Source organism: Lactuca serriola, chromosome 3 (assembly GCF_051521515.1).
Source record: "Lactuca serriola cultivar US96UC23 chromosome 3, Lser_US96UC23_V15, whole genome shotgun sequence".
Lineage (NCBI taxonomy): Eukaryota > Viridiplantae > Streptophyta > Magnoliopsida > Asterales > Asteraceae > Lactuca > Lactuca serriola.
In genome coordinates this window covers 159180972-159206967 of record NC_136410.1, presented here as the reverse complement: position 1 = coordinate 159206967, position 25996 = coordinate 159180972, and the positions used below count along the sequence as shown (strand labels likewise).

At 34.8% G+C, this 25996-nt stretch overlaps 2 protein-coding genes across 2 annotated transcripts; both read left to right on the top strand.

The window, feature by feature from the left end:
- The first annotated feature begins 18495 nt into the window (after nucleotides 1–18495).
- LOC145093302 (putative methylesterase 11, chloroplastic) lies at nucleotides 18496–21128 on the top strand. Its single transcript, XM_079031392.1, has 5 exons — nucleotides 18496–19031; nucleotides 19307–19543; nucleotides 19698–19841; nucleotides 20044–20175; nucleotides 20702–21128. The coding sequence occupies exons 1-5, from the start codon at nucleotides 18669–18671 to the stop codon at nucleotides 20972–20974; spliced, it is 1149 nt and encodes a 382-aa protein (XP_078887518.1). The 5' UTR covers nucleotides 18496–18668; the 3' UTR covers nucleotides 20975–21128.
- Nucleotides 21129–23694: 2566 nt separating this feature from the next.
- LOC145095823 (uncharacterized) lies at nucleotides 23695–25727 on the top strand. The gene is made up of 10 exons (XM_079033645.1): nucleotides 23695–23724; nucleotides 23786–23791; nucleotides 23912–23914; nucleotides 24021–24263; nucleotides 24389–24459; nucleotides 24505–24685; nucleotides 24776–25138; nucleotides 25205–25270; nucleotides 25364–25403; nucleotides 25468–25727. Exons 1-10 carry the CDS (start codon nucleotides 23695–23697, stop codon nucleotides 25725–25727), a joined length of 1263 nt encoding a protein of 420 aa, XP_078889771.1.
- The last annotated feature ends 269 nt before the right edge of the window (nucleotides 25728–25996 follow it).

The window sequence follows — 25996 nt, the reverse complement described above, 5'->3', positions numbered from 1 at the left end:
TGGATGAATCATCAAGTTATTTTGTTTATAGGCCTGTAATTGTAAATAACTGTTGTAAGGCTTATAATGTGTTGTTTATGCTTTTAGTCTGTATCGTAACATGACATCCCGAGTTTTGATTATACTATGAAAATACATTTCTTTATGAAATGCTTTGGTAAATATTATTTTATCATATTTTGTTTGGGGAACAAATTCCGCAACTCTTTTAATCAAAGGATTACTCTGAAATTATTTTAAAAGCATAAATTAAACCGGTCGTTTCTGGCCGTGAATTTGGGGATGTCACGGAAAGTTAAGCCAATGAGGGTTTATATAGGTGTTAGGAAGGTATTGGATAAGGCAGGTGTATCCAAGATAACCCTAATCCCTAAAATTCCTCCCTAAGGCATCCAAGGCACCCTTATAGCCCAAGGAAACCCTAGGAGCATCTAGAATTCGTTCCCCCTACTATAGGGAGGTTCTAGAATTGCCCAATGCTCAACTATTAAACATTATCACCTTTAGTCCTGACAGTTTTAATTAATGTATTTAATCCCAAAATTAATTCCAAATTAATTTCTGATTAATATTAATTAAACAATATGATTTTTAATTAATATATTATTTCAATAATACATTAATGAATCATTTATTTTGATTTCTAATTAATTTATTAACCATGTAATAAATTAATAAATCATTCTTCTCTCTTTAAAAGATATTCTATTCAATTGTCAGGTTTGAAGGCAACCCAAAAGGACTTTGCTACTATCAATTCAAGTATATATCAATTATAATTATGGGCTTAGACACCTAATCCAACAGTCTCCCACTTGGACAAGTCTAATAACTATAACTGCCAGTATAACTACCAGATTGATCAGCAAATTGTAGCTACCAAAAGCCGATGTCGAACTCTGACCTATTCATTAATGTGTCCTTAGATTAGTGTTCAAATATTTCTCCTTTCTACAAGACATCGTATGGACATGAGACATGGATTATAATCAATCTCTCTGTCCAAGATTTGCTTCCCGATCTGATTTATGACGACTGATATCAGACTACTAATTGAACACATCAATTAAGTCCAGGCTTGGCCAAGCGCTTTAGATGTCATCATCAAATCATCGATGGGCCCACATATATCGCTTTTTTCAGTAGGGCAAAAGGAACGGATAAACTTTGACTTATATTCTTGCACTATTCACTCATCAAATCACGCACAACAATATGTTTTATAACATCAAGTTATTGATACGTTTATGTATTATCAATGCACAACTGACTCGTAAACAACAACTCATATATCTCTATTTCAAGAATATAAGATATTATCATCACAAAATTACTCGTGATAAAATCCATGAAGTAATTCTCTGAGCGTGGGTTAATCCAATACTTAAATCCCTCTTTCAAAAGTACTTATGAATACTGCAGTAAACCATTGCTAAGTCTAACCTCTTAAACAATCTACAGTCTGATTCATAACAGTCTTAATTCACTAATTACTTCTAAAATTATGATCGATTGTGGATGTTTGAATAATCCAATTATTTGGGAAGTAAAACATGCAAAGTGAAACACAATAATAACCTAATTAACTGTGGTATCAAAACTGTTGAATATAAATAAAACACTTATTATTTAATCACCACATTTTGACTTTATTAATTGTATAATGTTTCGATTAATCAACTAAATACTTGAATTAAACAATAGTCATGCCATGTTCTAAATATGCATACTATGTTTCTCTATAGTCCTTCCTTTGTGAGAAGATCGATTGGACACTATCCCAATGATGCTCATTTCACAACTTCAAAATCCTTATCACAAGTGTAAAAATTCCAAATTCTTGTCACTACTAAATGTGTTAGAGTCTAACCTTTTTGCATTATCCTTTTGTGATGACATGGCGTCAACATGTGACATCCCCAATTTTTACGGCCAGAAAAGACCGATTTGTTTATGCTTTGTTTTATAAAATCAGAGTAATTCTTTGATTAAAAGAGTTGCGGAATTTGTTCCCAAAACATAATATGATAAGAATTTATCAAAACATTTCTTTAAAGAAATGTATTTTCATTAAATAACAAAATCTCGGGATGTCATGTTCCGATACAGACCAAAAGCATAAAACAATATAAAATAGACCTTACAACAGTTATTTATAACTACTGATCTATAATCCAAAATCTCTCGTCAAGTCCACCAACTTATACTCTTGTGCCATTACCTGTAATGCAAAGAAAACTTAGTGGGTAAGGCTTGGAATCCTAGTGAGCATATAGGGTTTTCAACCCACAGTAAGATATTATATTATATTTAATCATCAGACAATCAACCCAAATTACTCATTCCCATTATCTTCTTATTTCTTAAGGTTGTACCCTAAGAATCAATTATCCTTCATTCATTCCCTAAGGGATTGGCACAAAGTCCATTTGATACCACGGTTTATACAACAGGCACTACGTCACATAGTCGCCATGGTTTATACAATAGGCACTATGTCTCATAGTCACCAGGGTTTTGTTGGATTGGTGTCTAAGGCTGTAACTATATTTGGTAAGTACTTGACCCGGTTGTGCATGGTCCTTTTGGGTTGCCTTCACCATAGCAACTTGATAGAGTGATTTAGAGAGAAGAGATATTATTATTAATGTATTATAAGAATAAGAATATTATTTGATTAATATAAGTCATAAATTAATTAGGAATTAATTTGGTGACTTAAAGAGATTAATTGAATAAAGGGGCATAAACTGTCAAATGTGTAATAGTTGTATTTTGAGCTATTAATCCTTATGGATATGGGTTGGACGATTTTAGGGATGTGGATCACCTAGAAATCATCCAAGGCCTTATCTAGAAGAGGATTTGGATTGCTTTGAGGCTAAGTTATCCAATTAGGGTTTTAGGGTGAAACCCTAGGAGCTCACAGTATAAATAGACCCATAGGGTTGAGGAAATCAGCCAGCCTTGCTATTGGAGTAACCCTAGAGCCGATTTCCCTCTTCCTCATCTCTCTCAAATCATCTTCTTGCTATTTGGTGTTTGTAAGCCATTAGAGGAGTGATATTTGTGACTCTAAGCTCCAAGAAGAAGAAGGTTTTCAAGCAAGTAACTCATGGTATTATTCTAGATCTGTTTTCATATGTTTTGATTATTAGTTTACATTAGATCTAGACATGAAAGTCTTGGATATGTTGCATGTTCAATTAGTGAAACCTAGATCCAAGCTATAGGGTTGTATGTGCACATAGGGAAAGTTCTTATGTCCAAAACCCATCAGTGGTATCAGAGCCATGATTGGTTTCAATTGAATATGATGCTTAACTGTTTTGCTTGCTGAAAATCGTTTTTCTTGCCCTCTGTCGACCTAACTCGGCGAGTCAGTGTTTGGACTCGGCGAGTCTGAGCGTCAAACAGAGGATAATTCAGGATTTTGTTGCTGTTTTGTCTTGGATTGATACCTAAATCGTTTTATTATGTAAAAATCTGAATTTTAACTTAATTTAATGATTATCCTTGACATAATATAGATAATTTCAAATCTTTTAAATACTGTTTATTTATGTGATAAATATGGACTATTTAAGATTATTTGGTAATTATCTAATGACTAAAATTGGATTAGATCAAATATAGATAATTATGAAATTAATTGTTTAATTTGAATTATTTGTTATATGATCCCTATTGTTTTGAAAAGTTCAATTTCTATCCCGGAGTTTTGAAATTTGAATTTTGTGATTAATAGTTTAATTTAGAAGAATTTAAATTTCAACCCCTAGAGTTTTACAAGTTTAAAATTCAACCCTATACTATTATATTATTAAAGGCTTAATATATATATATATATATATATATATATATATATATATATAAGTAAAATCAAAAATGTTAGTCTTACCGTTAGTAGGCCTCATTCACGAAGCTGGTCTATAAGGTGGGTATAAGGTTGCTGCCTATAAAATGGCACTTAATGGGTGTACACTCACACCCACCGCTTGCTTGACCGGTGGATGATCGTTAGCCGAACGGGTAGGATAGGGAAACTCTCTCTCCTCATTAATAACTATAATGAACCTATAAAGTAACTAAACTATTTTATAAAATTCCCAATCTTAGTTACTTTAGGAAAAGTGAATTGATGCAATCCCATGAAATTGCACTTTGCACCCTTGCTAAGAAGTTAGTGGAGCGTGTGTGGTTTACCGGCCACTAATTGGTTCTAAGCAAAGGTGGCAAAGGGTGATTCATTGTTTATCATAGTTCGATGGAGCGTGTGTGGTTTACCGGCACATCGAATAGATGATTGTAACAATGAAGACACCATGTAGATTTGCATGGTAATTCACACCCGCTTTGTGATCCTCGGTATCCCAGTCACAAACTAGAGGGGAATATCGAGATTTAAACATGTCATTGAAGAGTTCAATGAATCTCTAAAATCTAGGAATTCTCAATAAAAATTAAGGTTATGTTTTCGTGGTGAAGAATTAGTGAATCGTCATTCACTTACCTCCAAATTATTTGCATGATTGGATTATGACATCCCTTTTCTAATATGTAAATAATGTTGTTGGGTCCTAGCCCTAATTTTTCATTTTGGGTGTTTAATTAGGGATCCAATTCTAATCAAACTTTGTCCTTTCTATTTGTAGATGTCAAACGCAAACAACATTGCTGCTAACTCATTCACGTTAATGAGTCTTTGCCAAAAGGTGACCTTCGATGGTACGAACTTTAGCGAATGGATAAGATACATTCGCCCCATTGCATGCTACGAGGACAAAGAGTATGTCCTCGACGAAAAGCTCGAGAAGGTCAACCCGGAAATCGCTACTCCCGAAGAGATGGCTGTCTTTGAGACACACGAACGTGATGCAACGAAAGTCCATTGCATCATGATAGCCACTATGAACCAAGAATTCCAAAAGTCCTATGAGGACATGTATTCGTATGAAATGCATCAAGACTTGATGGAGAGGTACCACCAAAGCGCGAGGCAAGAGCGCTACGAGATCATCACCAACATGATCACCGCTAAGATGGGAAATGGAGAATCGTTGACTGTGCACTTGCAAAAGATGCAACGATATGTTGATCGTCTTCGCAAGTTAAATGTTAACTTTGGGGAGGACTTGGCCATTGACATTGTTCTTCATTCCTTGCCTTCATGCTACAACCAATTTAGGATGACCTACCACATGAACAAGGAAGAGGTCACCCTAAGCAAACTCCAAGGACTGCTGAGAGCAACCTAAAGGACAAGTCTGTTGCACCAACTCCCGCACCAACCACTGCTCCTGTTTTGGCTATAGGGCAGGGAAGGGGAAAGAAGAGGAAGGCTCCATCAAAGAGCCACCTCAAGGGAAAGTCCCAAGATGGTTCTTCTTCTAGTGGGACCAAGGTTGATCCCGCTAAGCCCAACCCTAACCAGAAGGAGGCAGAGTGCCATCATTGCCACAAAATAGGGCATTAGAAGAGAAGCTGCCCAGAATATCTGCAAGCCATCAAGGATGGAAAGATCAAGCCATCTTTTGCAGGTATATACACAATCAAATCTAGTAATTCATCTCATACTATTTCTTGGGTTCTTGATACAGGATGTGGTTACCACATTTGTTCTGATTTGTAGGGACTAAGAAGAGATAGAGATGTGGAGCAAGGAAGAATAAATCTAATCATGGGAAATAGAAGATCGTCGCATGTTACCAAGATTGGAGTGTATTCTTTAGTGCTTAGTAATGGATTAGGTCTAGATTTAAATAATTATTGATACTCGCCAGATATGGCAAGAAACATCATTTCATTTCATGGTTTGTTTAGGCAAGGATTTAGATATTCGTTTAATAATATGAATGATTCTATTTATGCTTATCTAAATGGTGTTTTATACTTTGAAGCAATGCCTTGTAATGGAATTTATGAAACTGTTATGGTTGTAGATAACCTAGGAAATGATGTGTTGTGTATAGATTCTTCCAATAGTATGGATAAAGCATCTTTGTGGCATTGTCGTCTTGGACATGTTAACAAGAAGCGCATAGCCCAACTCCAAAAGGATGGAGTGTTGGAGTCATTCGACCTTAGGGAATGACACGTGTGAGCCTTGTTTGCTTGGAAAGATGACCAAGTCACCCTTCATTGGCACTTGCGAGAGGGGTGAGAGTTTATTGGATCTCATACATACCGATGTATGTGGGCCCTTTAGATCCACCACAAAGGATGGAAACCGCTTCTACGTAACGTTCACCGACGATTATAGTAGATATGGGTACATTTACTTAATCAAGCACAAGTCTGAAACGTTTGAAAAGTTCAAAGAGTTCAAGAATGAAGCGGAGAATCAATTGGGCAGGAAAATCAAGATGATTCGATCCGATCGAGGAGGAGAGTACCTAAGTCTTGAATTCCACGACTATCTCAAGGAATGTGGAATAGTTTCACAATTGACGCCACCTAGTACACCGTAGTTAAATGGTGTGGCAGAAAGGCGCAATCGAACCTTGTTAGACATGGTTTGTTCTATGATGATTCGTACTTCACTACCTATCTCGTTTTGGGGGTATGCCTTAGAGACTGCCGCCCATATCCTTAACCGAGTCCCTACAAAGAAGGTTGCCAAAACACCTCACGAGATGTGGACAGAGAAAGCTCCCTCGTTGGCACATATCAATGTTTGGGGTTGTGGAGTTTTCGTAAGACGAGAAACTCATGACAAGCTCGAACCTCGTAGTGAGCGATGTATTTTCATCAGCTACCCGCAGAAATCCTTTGGATATCTCTTCTATAGACCGAGTGACAATGTTGTCTTCGTTGCGAGGAGAGGGGTTTTCCGAGAGAGAGAGAACTCATAAGCCAAGGAGACACTGGGAGGCAAATCGATCTTGAAGAGATTCAAGAGTCGAGTGGTGAAGGAACCTCTACCGCTGGCGCTCAATCCGAGGAGGAAACTCCGGTTGAACCAATCGACGAGTCATTACCTCTTAGACGTTCCGAAAGAGTTAGATTTCAACCCTAGTTGTATGGTTTTCATATTACTACCGAAGGGGACACGTATATTAGTGATAATACACTAATAAATCTAGATGAACCTAATTGCTATAAGGAAGCCATGGCAGGCCCGAAGTCTGCCAAATGGAAAGAGGCGATGGACGGCAAGATTCAGTCCATGTATAACAACCATGTTTGTAATTTGGTAGAGAATGTGCCCGGACGTAAGACGGTTGGGTGCAAATGGATATTCAAGAAGAAGACCGACATGGATGGGAATGTGCACACGTATAAGGCGCGATTGGTGGCGAAGGGCTTTACTCAAACTCCCGGAGTTGACTATGATGAGACCTTCTCACCAGTTGCGAAAATTAAGTCTATTAGGGTGATGCTAGCTATTGCCGCATTTCATGATTATGAGATATGGCAAATGGATGTTAAGACCTCTTTCCTTGATGGGAAGTTTGCTGAGGATGTTTACATGGCTCAGCCAGGGGGTTTTGTCGATACGAAGCATCCCAATAGAGTGTGCAAGCTTGAGAAGTCCATTTATGGGCTTAAGCAAGCGTCTCGCAGATGGAATCTTTGCTTCGATGAGAAAGTCAAAGAGTTTGGATTTGTACGAAACGAATATGAATCATGTGTATATGTCAAAGCCAGTGGGAGCATAGTTGGCTTTCTCGTTTTGTATGTCGATGACATACTGCTCATAGGAAACGACATCCCGACTCTACAGGAGGTCAAGTCCTGGCTCGGGAAGTGCTTCACTATGAAGGACCTCGGAGAGGCTTCCTATATATTGGGAATAAGGATAGTGAGAGAAAGAAGTAAGAGACTAATAGGACTTAGTCAGAATACTTACTTAGATAAGGTACTAAAACGTTTTAATATGGAAAACTCAAAAAAGGGAGAACTACCGATACAGAGTAATACCAAGTTGAGTAAGACTCAAAGTCCGAGTACCGAAGCCGAGATAGCTGAGATGAGCCGAGTACCTTACGCTTCCGCAATTGGCTCGATCATGTATGCTATGACTTGTACTCGTTCTGATGTGGCCTTTGCTTTGAGCATGATCAGTAGATATCAAGGGAATCCTGGAAAAGCGCATTGGATTGCGGTCGAGAACATCCTTAAGTACCTTCGGAGGACCAAGGAATGGTTTCTATTCCTCGGAGGGAGTGATGACTTGAAGGTGCGAGGGTATAGTGACGCCACTTTCCAGACCGACAGGGACAACTATCGTTCACAGTCGGGATGGGTCTTTACCCTTAATGGAGGAGTGGTAACTTGGAAGAGTTCCAAACAGGAAACTGTAGTTGATTCAACGTGCAAATCAGAGTACATTGCAGCGAGCGAAGCGTTAAAGGAGGCAATATGGTTAAAGAACTTCATTGGCGATCTTGGAGTTGTGCCTGCTATAAAGGAGCCCATGGAAATTTTATGTGATAATGAAGGAACGGTTGCCTTGACCAAGGAACCGAGGGATCATGGTAGATCTCGGCATATCGACAGAAAATATCACTTTATTAGACATCGAGTAGAAGGACACCTCGTGGTTAAGAGGATATCATCAGAAGATAACCCAGCAGATCCGCTTACGAAGGGACTGAGTAGGGTTAAGCACTTGCAGCATGCTAGTAGTATTGGGCTGAAGGATGATATTAGTTTAGATTAGATAGTTTTAGAAACATGAAACTGATAAATGTAATTGACATTTGATGATTAAATAAAAGAGTATTGTTTATAAGTAAAGTTACTGTCTTATGTTAATTGTTTAGCTATTGTTTCACTTTGCATGTTTTGACTTCCAGAATAATTGAGTTTATTAAGAATAATCGAATTATTCAAACTGTCCACAATCGTTCATATGTTGGAAGTAGGTATGAATGAAGATTGTCGTGAATTGGTGTGTAGATTGTCTAAATGGTATTAGACATAGCAAAGGTTTGCTGCAACGTTCATGAGTGCTTATTAACAAGTTTTGAGCATTGGAATAAACCCGCGCTTGCTGGAATCACTTTGGAGTGATCGCAAGACGATAATATCATATGGTCTTAAAACCTAGATATATGGTTTATTATTTACTAATTGGTTGTACATTGATAATGCGAAACCGCGTCAGTAAATTGATGTCATAAAACGCATTGTTGTGTATAGTTGATTAGTCGATAAGTAAATGCATATAAGTCGAAGTTTATCTGTTACTTTTATCCTAAGAGGGTAAAACCGATATCACGGCCGCTCGATGATTTGATTTGACTTATGTGTCGGTCCCGGTCAGGACTGAATTGATGTGTTCAATTAAGTTCTATATCAAACAAATCTGAGATCGAGAAAATTAGTTGCTGGACGACAAGTGTGATAATCGTCTGCACGATATAAAAACAGAGGATTGTACGACCCCTTATCTAAAGGACAGGTTACTGATAAGATCAGAGTTGACAACGTCTTTGAGAGCTACGATTGCTAATCGGATTGTGTTTGCATTTATAGTTACTAGACTTATCCAAGTGGGAGACTGTTGGATTAGTGTCTAAGGCTGTAACTATATTTTGTAAGTACTTGACCCGGTTGTGCATGGTCTTTTTGGGTTGCCTTCACCATAGCAACTTGATAGGGTGATTTAGAGAGAAGAGATATTATTATTAATGTATTATAAGAATAATATGTTAAAAGAATAATAATATTATTTGATTAATATAAGTCATAAATTAATTAGGAATTAATTTGGTGACTTAAAGAGATTAATTGATTAAAGGGGCATAAACTGTCAAATGTGTGATAGTTCTATTTTGAGCTATTAATCCTTATGGATATGGTTTGGACGATTTTAGGGATGTGGATCACCTAGAAATCGTCCAAGGCCTTATCTAGAAGAGGATTTGGATTGCTTTGAGGTTAAGTTATCCAATTAGGGTTTTAGGGTGAAACCCTAGGAGCTCACAGTATAAATAGACCCATAGGGTTGAGGAAATCGGCCAGCCTTGCTATTGGAGTAACCCTAGAGCCGATTTCCCTCTTCCTCATCTCTCTCAAATCATCTTCTTGCTAGTTGGTGTTTGTAAGCCATTAGAGGAGTGACATTTGTGACTCTAAGCTCCAAGAAGAAGAAGGTTTTCAAGCAAGTAACTCAAGGTATTATTCTAGATCTGTTTTCATATGTTTTGATTATTAGTTTACATTAGATCTAGCCATGAAAGTCTTGGATATGTTGCATGTTAAATTAGTGAAACCTAGTTCCAAGCTATAGGGTTGTATGTGCACATAGGGAAAGTTCTTATGTCCAAAACCCATCAGGTTTATACAATAGGCACTACGTCTCATAGTCACCAGGGTTTACACAATAGGCACTACGTCTCATAGTCACCAGGGTTTACACAATAGGCACTACGGCTTATAGTCACCAAGGTTTACACAATAGGCACTATGTCTCATAGTCACCAGGGTTTACACAATAGGCACTACGTCTCATAGTCACCAGGGTTTACACAATAGGAATTATGTCTCATAGTCACCAGGGTTTACACAATAGGCACTACGTCTCATCGTCACCAAATATTTCATCTACCCACGTTCTACTCAACATATTTGTAAATATAAAATACATGTACGGTGTAAATCATTAAAAACCTATATAAAACATCCATTCCACATCCCATCTCAAATAAACAAACAATACATAACACATAGCACGTATTTCATAGCAAATACTTCATGTTTATGTGTTACAAGAAACTAACTACACACTCACCCAAAACATAAACTTTATACATTCAAACAATATTAAAATCGTGTTTATGAAAGGGACTATACACTCACTTGATAAGACGATGATCGGACAGCACCTCGTCTCTTAAAATAATATTTTCCGATAAAACCGGGACGTTTTCTCCAAAACCGGGCTTCACGCGGGCAGAGTTTTGGATCGAAAACTATTTTTCTCGAGATCTTCGGGGCTTCGGGACTTGCTTCGGGTGTCGGGATTGATACCGGGGCTTCGGGGGTATAAATTGCCTAGAAGAAGAAAGAAAAATGGGAGAGAAGTGAAAATTAGCAAACAATCCGGTTGGGGGTCACATCGTATTTATAGGGGCTGAACCCCGGGTTACGCGGGGCGTAACGCCTCGTCGACATGTACGCTGGGCGTACTCCTGGTAAGCTGGGCGTACCGGGTGGATCAGATCGGGTGTGTCACGAATTCGGGTATTATCCGAATAAATAATTTTATTAATATATTTTAATTATTTAAAAACTTCATAAATTCATATCTTCCTCATACGAGTTCTAGTTTTGACGTTCTTTATATCCACGCGTAGGTGAGACTATGATCTACAACTTTCGTTTAGACTCCGTTGGCTAATTTTGAATTTATTTTTATTATATTATTTTTAGTAGGCCGGGACAGGAAAACTCCGTTATAAAATCATAACTTCTTCATCTGACGTCCGTTTTCGTCTGTCTTTTTTACCGTTGGACTACTATTGACGAGATCTTTGATTCTCGTTTAGGTTGTTTTGGCTAGAAATCGCTCGATCTCATATTCGAACTTTGGGCTGCATACCGCTAAGTCGAAACTTCAAAAAATCATAACTTCCTCATACGAAGTCAGATTTAGACGTTCTTCTTATGCACGCTCTCGGTTTAACATATTCTACGACTTTCTTTTAGACTGCTAAGGCCAAATATCACTCTATCGTAAATTTACTATTTACGTCGCGCTGTGTCGTGTCGGTTCTGTCGCGAAACTTCGACAGGTCTTAACTTCTTCGTTATAACTCGGATTTCGGCTTTCTTTATATTTTCAAAAACCTTGCCACGACCACTACAACTTAGTGAAGATTATTTCATTCTAAATAATCTTTTATCAAAAAGTCACTTTTGATGCTTATCGTCTCTAGATTGACTAGCCCTGATCTACGGGTGTTACACAACGTCACCAAGACTTAGCCAATGATGTCACAAAATGCTCCATTGAAACTTTGTTACTAAAATAATTTCATGGTAATAAATATCAAATTCAAGGTAACTCCTTAAACACCTTCCTTGCGTTAAGGTTTCTAAATCATATGTGGATTTCAATAACCAACTCCTATTATGGAAACATTTCCATATTCCCATATGACCGTCAATTCTGAACAAGAATCACATCCATTCAGAATTATGTTAAGATGTTCCGTCCAAATTAATACTATACTTCCAATTGTCCAAAAGTAACCAATCTTTTGGTAAACCTCAGACTATTCTTGAGAGTTGTTTAACAACTCTAGTCACATCTTGTTCAAGTCCTTTTTTCCTTCTCAATTCCCTAGGCATTTTGTAAAAAAAATAGAACAAGTGAATATTATAGCATATGTAATCAATCCAACATCCAAGACATATGGGATTTGACACATAATGTCTCACATAAAGATAGGATACTTGATCACTCTCTTACTATAATATTTCCATATATATTGAATTTCCTATGTTGAATCATTTCAACACAATGTTCATATATGCCCATGACCAAGTTCTTTCAAATCCTTTCAACCCAACCTTTTAGATTTAAAATGAAGTATAAGTGTTCTCTCCCTTAAATCATTTTGTAGCGAAACAATTCCCAAACTTCACAACTTGCAAAATTGAAATCTTTGTTTCCTACAATTAGCATTATTGATCTTCACTGAGACACATGACCGGAGGGTCCACACCGAGCCGTGAGACTGGAGGGTCCTCACCGATACGCATGACCGGAGGGTCCATGTCAAGTTATAGCCATGAGAGGCTTATTATTTGTGTATGTGGTATTTTGGGGAATTTACTAAGCTTCGTGCTTACCGTGTTGTGTGATATGTGTTTCAGGTACCTCTCAGGATCGTGGGAATGTGCCGACTTGATTGTACACACCAGTTAGAGATTATGTTTTTGAGGATTCTGGGATATTATCAAACATTTGTTGCCTTGTGTTTTGACAACTTATACATTTTGTGGTTTTTGAGAAATGTGATATTGGGTTTAATGTGTTTTAAAAAATGAAGAGTTTATTTGAAAATTTAGAGTGTTACACTTTGTCTAAACTATTACAAGAATCATTATTATAAACATTATTGCTTAGTTCATTCACAAAAACAATAGTTTCATATACACCCTCACAATGATAATCTTTGAAAATAAATGGACCATTACGATAAACATAAATTGTACCATCATTATAATCAAAACCATAAAGAAATCCTTGTCTAAATAAAGCATGAAATGAAATTATGTTTGTATCCATTTCTGGAGAATAACAAAAATTGTTTAAAGTAACCCTAACACTATCAAATATAAGCTCGTAAGTCCCAGCCCTGGTAACAGCCGACTTGCGCTTATTCCCCATAATTAGCTTTAGCTTCCCATGCTCAACCTCTTCACTTTCCTTTAGCCCTGCATATTATAACATATATGGAAACCACATCACATATCAAATACCCAATAATTTTAATACAAGTGTTATTGATCTCGATATAGTACGTACCAGAAAAGACAGACACCTTTCCCTATGATTCTTTTACTTCTTGTAGTTACGTAGGGTTGCTTCTTCTCTAATGGCCTTTCTGGCAATAGTGAAAGCACACAACTTCTTTCAGATCTACAATAGGAGGAGCATCGAAGTTGGGGTTTCCCTTTGACCTACTGGACTCTCCGTTGTGGGCTTTCCCTTTCCACTAGGGTTGGGAATAGGCATTTCTCTTCTTACTCTTGCCTTGTTGAATAGCCATGACTGGGGCAACTGTAACACTGTTAGAGCGAGACTTCTTCATTCCTGCTTCAGTTGTTTGCAATATATTATGAAGCTTAATCAATGTAGTCTTAGTATTGTTCAGATGATAGGTCAAAATGAACTGATCATAACTAATCTGCATTTTCTGCAGGCGAGCACAAACAGATTCCCCATCTTTCAACTTGCATGCCATTAGGGCCTTTCCGACTTCTTAATGCTCTTGTCTAGCTTTATTGAGAAACATTTTAAAAATAGTATGGTTCATTTCATAGGGTCAGTAGTCCTCATAGGTATTTTGGAGCTTAGGTGCCATGGTTACAATCATAATGCAAGCGACCTTTGTTGTGTCACCAACGTGTTGGTTATATTCAGCTAATTCTTCAGTAGTAGCATTATCTTTGTCAATGTTGGGACTGGAGTGTTGAGAACATACTCTATGTTCTCATATCTTAATATCATCTTTAAATTGTGCAACCAGTCCATGTAGTTAGGACCAGTGATTTTTGAAAGGATAAACAAGAGAGTGAAGTTGTGAGTAGTTGGAGGATGAGGAGGAAGATCGCCATTTACAGACATTTAAAAAAGAGATAAGATTTTTGTTAGTTGATTAATTTCCTCAATATTTTAACTCAAACTAATATTCAATGTTAGGATCCATAAATACAATTCGAAATTATGAAGAGTGATGTCGTAATCTAATTGCGAATTTATTTTAGGAAAGTAAAACATTTTACCAATTTCAATCTAATACGAAATTCCTAGATCGTTTGAGATCAATTGAAAATTTTATTTTATAGGTTGTTTCCTTATACATCTCTTAGAGTATGACTTCGTGAATGAGGCCTACTATTGATTCAACTGACTTTTAGTTATACATATAGTAATATACAATTATACATATGTATCATGCGTATTTTAAAACTTTTTAAATTGCAAGGTTCAAATCATAATAATTCAATTAACCTTTAATAATTAATATTTGAACTAAATAAGATTTAAGAATTATCTTTTAATTAAACTTTTAATTAATTAATATAAATCCTATTAAAGGATAAATATATTATTTTATAATAGATAAATATCTTATTTAATCTTCCTTTTATATTAAAATTAGGATTCTTAATTATCTAGTTAATGTATTCAGATTTTATACATTTAAAAAAAATACTAATTAACTAATAATTATCTTATCTTTTGAATAAGGCAAGAAAATCCCGAAATTCAGATTCCAGACAGTCCCCACGACATGGCAGAGGACCGCCCACATCGTGGCGATCCAGATCAATGATTTTTGTTTTTCTGGTTTCATCGTTTATGCACTATCAATTAAAAAGGCATGGTTCAGATACCATTGGTGGGATTTATAGGTTACAACTCAATTGTACATTAGGAATTTCACTTAACTCTTAAGGGTACATGCAACCTAATGGATCTATGTCTTATCACTATTAATAACAATATACTTGTGAAACAAAAACTTTAATCCATCTGAATCAAATTCATGAATAGAACCACATACCTTATAACTTAAGTCGAATTAAGCTAATCAAAACCTTGATAACTTCCTTGAATAACTAGCTCCAAAAGTATGCGAGTCTTTAATGTGTCACACCCACAACACTAGAAACTCTAGGGTTGAGAGAAATAGGGGAGAGGATGAAATTTTTCAGAATTCTCTTGTGGTAAAAAGGTTAGGCCAAAAATCACAAGGGTATGCCCCTTTATATAGCTGCCTGATAAACACAAAACCCTATATTTGCACTTAAAATCATATTATTCCAAATCTAGTTTCCTTTTATCAGTTAGAAGCTTCCAGAAGCTCAATTAAGAGCCTCCAAAACCATCTACTATAGGAGGATTCTAAATCCTTTATTTTGTTCAACTATTGAACAATTGCATCCCAACCCTTGTACCACTAATTAATTCTAATTAACCCATAATTAATTTCAAATTAATTTTGATTAATTATTCATATTTCTAATTAATATATTAATCATATAATATATTAATAAATCATTTATCTCCCTCCTTTGATCAATCCAAGCCATTTCCTGGTTATGAGGGCAACCCAAAAAGGAATTTACTTTTATGCATCAACATTATACCAATTTAGTTAGGACCTTAGACATTTAAATCAAACAAAACTAACCTTGGTGACGAAATGGAGAGTTTGGGTCGTTACAAAAAGCAGTAAACTCCAGAGCTAATAAGATTCTTGGCACCGTTAAAGCTAGGGTATGCATCGACAAATGGCACATGGATATAACTTTTATGATTGTGCGCATAGAGGATAACAAAACTAATTATGGAATGAACTTCTTTCATGGAGCCAATGTCTTATCGATACCAAAGTGTTGTTCCCTAGTGATCCATGATGGTGACGAAATACGATTGGTTGAGTTGATGGGGAAGGATAGAGAAAAGACTTTAATGCCATGCATACAATACAAAGAAGATAAGTTGAGCCTACCCATGAGAAATCACAAAAATAATCAAGTTTCATAAAATAAACAAGAACATGATAATGATTACATCAAGAACCCTTCGACACACGAAACTCTAAGGTGGAACCTGAAGATCAATCATTATGTGGATGTCGCGAAATCAACAACGAGAGGTTGTTACGACCCAATGTTCATAGCCTGATCTAAAGGTCTTAACTTATACATTTATATATGTGTCCTTTTGCTTCCATTCTAAAAGGTGTCCCTTAGTTCCCCTTCTATAATGTTTCTCTTTGTTTCTAAGTCATTTGGTATTCCATGTAAGAAAATATAAGGCCAAGTACTCTTTCATTTGTAATCACTTCATCCTTGAGATAAATATTAAAATTAAGCATTTTCCAAGTGTTGAAGTCCCTTCTTCTCATTTTAGTCTTGATAGTATTTGTAAGTGTTCCAAACCTCTTCTGATCCCTATTTTTAGGCTTACTCAACCCCCAAGGGTAGGATTATCGAGTGTCAGATAGGTTCAAAATTTGACCTCATGACAAACAACTTCCTAAATCAACATCGGTAGCAGCATGATTAACATCATTGAATGTTGTTGGTTCTATTTTTGCAGCCTCTTAAAAGTTTTGGGGTAACTTTTCGAGCTCTAAACAGTTCTTTTGTTCAAGACTTGAAGAAACAAGCTAATGATAATATATCGTGTACTCCCAAAAGAAAATTGATGGTTCTTTTAGTTCTTAAAGAACTAAATGCTACCATTGATCGTGGAGAAATTTTAAGTTAGGATATGGAAGGATGTAAGAGTGACAAGCAAGTGATTATTAGTAGGAATGGGGTTCATGAAGTAAAAATGAATTATTTTTCTATTAACATACAAGTAGTTAGGAATGTGGAGAAATGAGTTGGGTCAAAGATTTATGTCCAACAAATGAGAATATTTTGTTTTGTTTAAGAAACAAAGATGTTTAGGTTGGATTTGTTGTTTGTTAAAAGATCGTGGGGGAATATGTTTTTTGATTTTTCTTGTAGTTCCTTTAAAAGTTAATTGGGAAGAATTTTATGTTTATAAAATTCCTCGAAATTCCATAAACATAAAGAGTCCTGGTTCATCGAATTTGAATGAATATTATGAATGGGAAGCATAGGCTGTTAGAAGACTGCTTGATGATATAATCGGTAACTTAATCATAAGCATGCCAAATATGATCATATAAGATCATCATCTTAAAGCACACATAATGTATTTTGATCAGGAACATGATCAGGGTGTGGCATATTTGATGGAAGACTACTTTGTTGACAACCCAATATATGATGAAGCAACCTATCATCGTAGATTTCAAATATAAAAAAACCAACATTCCTCCATATTGTGACAATTATTACAACCAATGACATATATTTTTAATAATGATATCATGCTACATGCAGACAAGGTCTTTCACGATTACATATATTCACCAGAGTTATGCGGGTGTTGGCTTATAGGACATCACAGATGCACAAGATGATTATGTGAAAACGAGTGAAACTATAACAAGGGGTGTTATTATAAAGCTTGTACAAGATGTTATTTCATGCTTCAGTAAAGAGTACATTCAAAGGCCTAATGAAGTTTATTTGGCAAGATTTTGTCAAGTCAATAACTTATCCACAACTTCAAAAGAATGTGTGTTTCCGACATTGAGGAAGAACATGGATTTCTAGGTATGATAGTCAGCATTGACTATATGCATTAGGAATGAAAAAAATGTCTCACTGCTTGGGCTACACAATATGCAGGTATAGGCTGTAAACCAAAAATAATTTTGGAAGTATTTATCTCGCATGACCTATGAATATGTCACATAATCTTCAAAACACCATGTTCATGAATGACATTAACGTTCTCCACCGATCTCCTATTTTTAGTGATGTTAAGAAACACAAGTTATTCGTTAAACATCCAGATGCTACTAAAAATACCCTAAATGACATTGTTAAATTATTATTGTGTTTATCATCATTCATAAAAATGAACTACAAACGTACATTCATAGTTACTATCCATCTCACATATTTTAAAATAATGTATTTTTATTGATTTATTTATTATAATAATAATACTTTTTCTATTACAATATTAAAATTTTAAAATATCTAACGTATTATACCAATATAATTAAAATCTAAAATATTTTTAGAGCTATAACGAATACGATTTTCTTTTTTAAATATCATGTCATAATGACAAAAAAAATTACAACGAAAGCTTACATTGAAAGTTTTTTAAATAAAATAATTTCGACATTTTGAGATGGGACATTCGGCTATGTTGACGTCGTTAAATGCAGCCTTTTTAAGAGGGCGGTTCTTCCGAACTTCCGCAGCGAACCAGTCTCCTCCTCCTCCACCACCCGCTCAATCTCCGCCATTATTGATTCCCTTTTTCTTAAACTCTACCTTCATATCCATTGATGCAGTAAACATTTATCCATCTACAGAAAATGGGAATATGTTTCTCTCGAAAATCAACAAGATCAACGAGAATCTACTCAAAACGCATATCAAATCAATCATCCACTACATCAATCAACAAAAATTCTCTTAATCGATGGTCTCGCGTTCGATCTTCTTCAGTTAAGAAGGAAAAGTTTGACGACGCTCTTCTTCACGAACAAGCCATTGCTGCCGCTCTCCTCTTCCAGCAACACCAGCAGCAAAACGGAGCTTTTGATCGATCAATTTCTCTCCGGCATCCTTCCGGTGGCTCAAATTCCAAATGCCATCAGGGTATTCCTCGTAGTTCTAGTACTAGGCGTCGCTCGCTTGCTGATCCTATGCTTCCACTTCAACAGCTCATTAATCAGGTTTGTTATCTGTTTATCGATTGAATAATTTGGTTAGTTTTGCTTGATTGATGAATTCGGAGTTCAATCTATACATTTTGTGATAATTCGATCGTTGTATCGAGAATTGGGGAAAACTAATGTATCCATCTAACAAACATGAGCTTCAAATTCTCGTATATGAATCTTAAATTTATAACAACTGGTGCGATTATATAATTGGTTATCTGAATCGATTAGAGTTCTTTATATTTCTTCAATCATTCCTCAATTGTAAAGTGTGTTTTGGATAACAGGAGGTAAACCATGAAGAACTGGAGACAAGCCATATTGTTCTTGTTCATGGAGGTGGTTTTGGAGCCTGGTGTTGGTATAAAACCATGGCGCTTTTACAAGAATGCAAATTCAAAGTGACTACAATCGATTCAAGTGGTTGTGGGATTGATTTGTTTGATGCAAATGATATCAAAAGTCTCTCACAATATGTGAAGCCACTAACGGATTTTCTTGAAAAGATTGAAGATGGAGAAAAGGTTAGTTTTGGATCTTAAACATAGTTTATTTTTTCTTCTTTGAAGTTGTCAAAAATGGGTTTTTAAAGATAGATCTCAAAGATCGATAATTCGATATACAAGTTTGTATCTTTATTTTCTTACTTAAAATCACATACCCTTTTCGAATTTGTAGGTGATTTTGGCTGGACATGACTTTGGTGGTGCATGTATATCATATGCGATGGAATTATTTCCAAATAAAGTTGCAAAAGCTATCTTCATTGCTGCTTCAATGTTGAAAAGTGGACAAAGCACTCTTGATATGTTCTCCCACAAGGTTTGTCCAATAAAATTATCTATTTTTTTTTACTCTGTATCTGATTTACATTTCACATGTTCCTGAAATGGTACTGTGTGGGCCCAGGTTAAGAGTTTGTGAAAAAATAACTTTTTTGTAGAAATGGTAATCCGGTTCCTCAAATGGGCATTATATATAAAGGTGAATGGGGTTCGGTTTAATTCAAATAACAATATTTCAGGAAAATACAAACGATCTAATGAGGCAAGCTCAAAAATTTCTATATGCAAATGGGAACAATCAACCTCCAACTGCTATAGATCTTGACAAATCGCTATTGAAGGACCTTTTATTCAACCAAAGTACCACAAAGGTATGACTCGTATTAAAGTACACGACATGACATAACAAGTTGTACAATATTTATCTTTTATTGTTTTGGATTTAAATCGAAACAATTTTCAACATATCAAAGTAGATGGCATAACAAGTTGTACAATATTTATCTTTTATGGTTTTAGATTTAAATCTAAACAATTTTCAAGAGGACAAAGACTAGTTAGTTTTTTTGTCTGATCCAAAACGGTTATGTTATTCTAAACAAAAATGATAAATGTTTTTTAGGCCTGGATCAGGCCCAATCGAGTTTTTTTTAGGACGACAGTTTCTGTCGTTCATGGAGTTTCTATTTTGTCAAAAAAAATTTAAACTTTGGATTTTTTATAATCATTTACTAATATATGTCAATTAATTAAAAAATAACATCCAACAAATCATTTTATTATAACCTTATGACAAACTACAACATAACTTAGCATTTTAACACACCCAAAGGAAGAAAAATTGTTTGTACATCTTTATTTGTTGTTTCTAAACATATTATTTATTGATATGTGTAGGACGTAGCATTAGCATCGGTCTCAATGAGGCCAATTCCATTTGCGCCCGTTCTTGAGAAGCTTTCCCTTTCGGACTCAAATTATGGATCTGTGAGACGATTTTATATACAAACTCTTGAAGATAACGCGATACCAATTAGTCTCCAACAACTAATGATAAATGAAAGTCCACCCGAAAAAGTTTTTCGTTTAAAAGGTTCTGATCATTGCCCATTTTTCTCCAAGCCTCAAGCCTTACATAAGTTGTTGGTTGAAATCGCAAAAATCAAATAAAATTTAATCAAAATTTGATATTATTTGGAAAACCCGACAAGTTTTAGTTAAATTTTGTTTGAGAGAGAGGTAGCATGATGTTGAGGAGTTGTATACTTTATACATGTTGGTATTAATCTTTTTTAGTGTGACAAAAAATTACGCATTTTTTTCCTATTAAGTGCAATGTATATTGAATACACTACATGTTTGGCATCGTCTTCGGTCCCCACGCAATTTGCTATGCAATCTGCGAATCCCTTACATTCTAGATAAAATATTTATTCTTGAATGTAAAGTATTCAAATTGGAAGTGTGTCCCACCATATATTCTAGATAAAATATTTTTTTTCTATAAAAAATTATAGTTATTCTTGGCATCATAATTAATCGGAAAAAACCCAATAAAACCACAAAAAGGTCAGTTTGTTTTTTTTTGGAACAACATAATTTTATTAAATGTAAAAAAAACTTGGCGCTAAGCTAAAAGAGTACAACTAGTTTATGACATTTAGAGGGTTTTGAAAGCACCAAACTTAATTAATGTTAAGCTTATTACAGCACAATAAGTAAAATATGTGTGTAAAATATTGTTGAGTAAATGTTCAAATATGTTGTAAGTAATGTTGATAGGAATAGAAAATTGTAAATAAGTTGTTTGAAGATTAGTTCGGGCATAGTGTCTAAAAAGGTCTTTACGACAACCTTGCGAATGGTTGTTTGACTTGTTTGCACAATATGATCAACTTTGTTAGTGAACTGTTATTTTTAATGATTACTCTAAACAAATTTCTGGTTAAATTGATTAAAAGGGAGGATTTAAGTAATGTTTCCATGTGGTGTTTACCGTGTTTAACAAGCTAATGAGCTGTCAATCCGTTAAAAACTTTGGACTTCATACATGGAAGCCCAACTCCCATTAACTTATTGAATAAGCAATGAAGAACCCACCAAAACAAGTCAATCCTAACCGAATGGGCACAAGACAAATCAACCAGGAGATTGGAAATCCATCACAAAAAATTAACCAAAATCCTTGTTTTTGTAATTGTGATAGTTTGTGATTTATGGTCGAGAATCTTACGATTTTGTAGAATATGTGCTCTTATGTTGGTACATCATTAGCATGAGAGAAGTATGCAAAGATCACATGTTGATAAAAATTAGTAATTGAGAAAATAACTCTTTTAAGTTTTAAAAAAAAAAAAAAAAAACAGTTTATCTAAATTTTAGTTTATTTTAGTAGCATGCAGACTATAAAAAAACAAACAGTCTTCTTCCTGCAGAATGCATATGCTTGGTCCACTTTTTTTCTTCTGTAGATATCTATAGATATGGTTCGCGGACTGCAGACTTTTTGTCTCTTAAAAATAAACAACACCTTTTAAAGTGACTCCAAAAATTTCTATGAAATGAAACAACTAATATAACTTTATATTCTTGTTATCTAATCCAAATCTTAATGAAAATTGAAACTATTTAGAAAGCCCCACCACATAACAATGACATATTATGATAACAATCACATATACGAATATATAATTAAAGATAAAATAAGTAAAATTAAATTCCTAAAACATTGCATAATCTAAATGATTAAACCTTGTCCAAGAACTGAAACCTAGACAATCTATTAATTCAAAATGGAGAGTTAATAAAGCAAAAAAGGATATATATATATATATATATATATATATATATATATATATATATATATATATATATATATATATATATATATCCTTTTTTGCTTTATTAACTCTCCATTTTGAATTAATAGATTGTCTAGGTTTCAATGGGGAAAATACAAAACAAGCAATTTTTCCTAATTACTTATCAAAAAATAGCCCACAAAAGAGTAGTTAACTTTCGGTTGACTACGGTCAACGCCCGTTGACTACTCTTTTCCACTAATGGGCTACTGTTTCAAGGGGGCGTTTACTTTTTCGTGGCCCTTTAGCCCAAAGTATATAATGAAAAAAAATTCAGATTAGGTAATTTTCCTATTGTTTTCTTTTGTTAGGCTACGTTTTTCTCTCAATGGAGCACCCAAAGAACAATCGTGTTTGTCTACTTATGTTAAAAATTTTACCGTGTTTGTGATTAGGAGTAGGTTTTGTTTATGGGGATAAAAAAAATTTTGAAAAAAATTGAAAAAAAAATATAAAACCGTAGTTTTCATATGAAACCTACGGTGTATAAGTGCCCAATGCACTGTTTGTGCAGTGTCGACTTGTATACCGTAGGTTTCATATGAAACCATACGGACGTTATTTTTTTCGTTTTTTTTTTTTTTTTTTAAAATGGTATCAATAGAATATGAATTAGATGTATTTCGTTGTGGTATAATTTTTTTTATATATATAAAAAAAAAGGGAAACCATAGGTTTTTTAGAAACCTACGGTGTACAAGTATTTACTGTACAGTTTGTGCAGTAAAGACTTGTACACCGTAGGTTTCACAAAAAAACCGTATTTTTTTTATTTTTTTATTAAAAAAAATTTAATAGCCAATAAACATTTGTATCCCCCTTGTATGTATCTTATGATTTTTTTTTGGAAAAAAAATCGTAGGTTTCCTAAAATGTATGGTTTTATATATATTTTTATTTTCTTAAAAAAAATTGTTTAAACGTATTTGTAACGATTGTATCCCCTTGTATGTATCTTATGATTCAATGGTTTGCATGTTGTTGAAAATGATGTTAGTTTCTATGTTTCAATTATAGCATACAATAGCAATGTATTATCTATTGAAGAAGTTTTTATGTGTATAATGTGTAGATACTTTGTATTATACTGTATTGATAAAATAACATTGTGTTTTGGTAGTTTCGGGTTTGTTATAAAATATGTTATTTTCACACCATTTTTAAAGTACAATACTATTTTTTGTATACAAGTAGTATAGAAAAAGACAAAAACTTGTGTAAAATAATTTACTTTGGTATTTTATAGAAAGTAAATAGATTATATGAAATGTTTAACTGTTTTATTGTGTGATACTCCAACACTGTTTTTTTTTTTATAAAACCTTATTTAACTTTATTTTTTATTTATTTTGTAGCTTCCTAACAAAAAGATGACATGCAATATATCTGTGAAAGCTTCATGTCACAAGTTGCATGAAGTTTTGAGTCCGTTGAATGGGCCGGTTCGAGAATTATTTTCAAGAACTAGCTTTGGTTACCTCTTGGATCTACCGGCTTTGTACGGAGACGGACTACTTATTCATGGCCTATTGCTTCACATGTTGCGTCCTACCCCTGAAAGTGATGCAGCTGAGTGTCTACATTTTGGACATAAGATTGTAGGTTGACTACTGTGTTGTACGTATTAACTATTGTCCACTTGCAATTGACTGATGGTTTATGTGTTGTCTAATCTAACTGTTAATTTCTGACATAGGATTATATCTTGACTATTGTGTTATAGGTATTGACTACTGTCTACCACCATTTGACTACTACTTTAGTTTTCGAATACTGCTTCGATTCTATAAAAAGGTTTTGAAATAATTTAAATCATCGTTATTGATATATTTTACAAAGGTTCCTGTTCACCGCCCTAACGTTAAACATGAGTTTCTCGTACAATGACTATGAAGACAACTTTACCAACTTGCCTGTTTACCTCTACAACATTCAGCGTGCAAATCCCCACAGTTACACATACATCAAAACCGATGTTATGGATCGGTTCGAACTATGTTTTATTGCTATTCGATGTGTGGTAATGTAGTATTGATTTGTTTATTATTTTGCTAAACCAATTTAGATTAGTCTAAAAACTAATAATTATGTTATATAAAATTTGAAATAGATCAACGCATTTATAGGATGCATGCTTCCGGTCATCTTCATAAGCAGTGTCCGTATCAAAGGAGAGTATCTTAATACAATGTTAGCAGTTGCTATTGATGGAAACAACAATACTACGTCAATAGCATTTGGTGTCGGGGTGGCAAATAGTGTTAACTCCTACACTTGGTTCCTTATGAGGTTGAAGGATGCTATCGGAGCGGGTACGGAAGTTGTGCTCATAACCAACATGGGCGATACCATTGCTTCTTGCATTGGTCAAGTATTCCCTGATGCTTACCATGGTTATTCGTCTAACAGTGTTTTGAATTATTGCCAATTAAGAATTGTTCAAAGCAGAAATTTAGATTACTTGTTCTTCCATGTATGCAAAGCATATATCACGCAAGACTTTCAACAAACATTTTCTAAGTTAAATCATGGTGCACAGGAAGTTCTTCACAACATCGGACATATGAAATGGGCACGGGCCTATTTCCCTAATATACGTTGGAATGTACTAAACATTAAAATTCCAGAATTCCTAATGGTGTTATCGGTTAGTCAACACAATGTGCTGATAATAACGCTAATTGATGTGATTGTGCAGCACATCCAACAGACATTTGCAGAACGCTGTGTCATGGGAGGTAATATAGGAAATTTTTATAAATCACTTAAATGCCAGTAATTTATTATCCTTTGATTTTTCAGGAGTGTTGAGCACCGTATTCACACCTTACGTAGAGATGGCCCTTCAAAGGAGGATGCAAAAGTCTCGGCAATGGAAAGCAATGAAAATACCACCTGAGATCCCGTCTATGTTACCTTCGGATATTTTCCAAGTTTTTGATTTCAAACGTACATGTGTTGTAGATATGAATCGACACACATGTTCTTGTGGGAAATGGCGCAGTCTTGGTATAACATGTGGTCATGCTCTTGCTGCAGCACATTATACAAACAACACATAATTAGCCGATATGGTTCAAATATATTATGGGGGTGATGTGTTTCGAACCACATACCATACTAGGAATATGAATGTTGTTCCCCCTCCATCTGAATGGGAAATACCAAAGCCATTGTCGGCCGTTTTAATCCCTATGTAATAGTTTTCAAATGTTCGTTTAATAAATATAATTTCCATTGTAGATAACGCTTGTGACATCCCCAATTTTCACGGCCAGAAAAGACCGATTTTGTTTATGCTTTATAAAAATCAGAGTATCTCTTTTAATCA

Excerpts from the sequence above, each read along its gene's own strand:
- LOC145093302 (XM_079031392.1), top strand. The coding sequence starts at position 18,669 with ATGGGAATATGTTTCTCTCGAAAATCAACAAGATCAACGAGAATCTAC. Across the intron at positions 19,842-20,043 it reads TTGATATGTTCTCCCACAAG|GAAAATACAAACGATCTAAT; the intron begins GTTTGTCCAATA and ends ACAATATTTCAG. Across the intron at positions 20,176-20,701 it reads TCAACCAAAGTACCACAAAG|GACGTAGCATTAGCATCGGT; the intron begins GTATGACTCGTA and ends TGATATGTGTAG.
- LOC145095823 (XM_079033645.1), top strand. The coding sequence starts at position 23,695 with ATGTATTATCTATTGAAGAAGTTTTTATGT. Across the intron at positions 24,686-24,775 it reads TTATTGCTATTCGATGTGTG|ATCAACGCATTTATAGGATG; the intron begins GTAATGTAGTAT and ends AATTTGAAATAG. Across the intron at positions 25,271-25,363 it reads TCCCTAATATACGTTGGAAT|CACATCCAACAGACATTTGC; the intron begins GTACTAAACATT and ends GTGATTGTGCAG.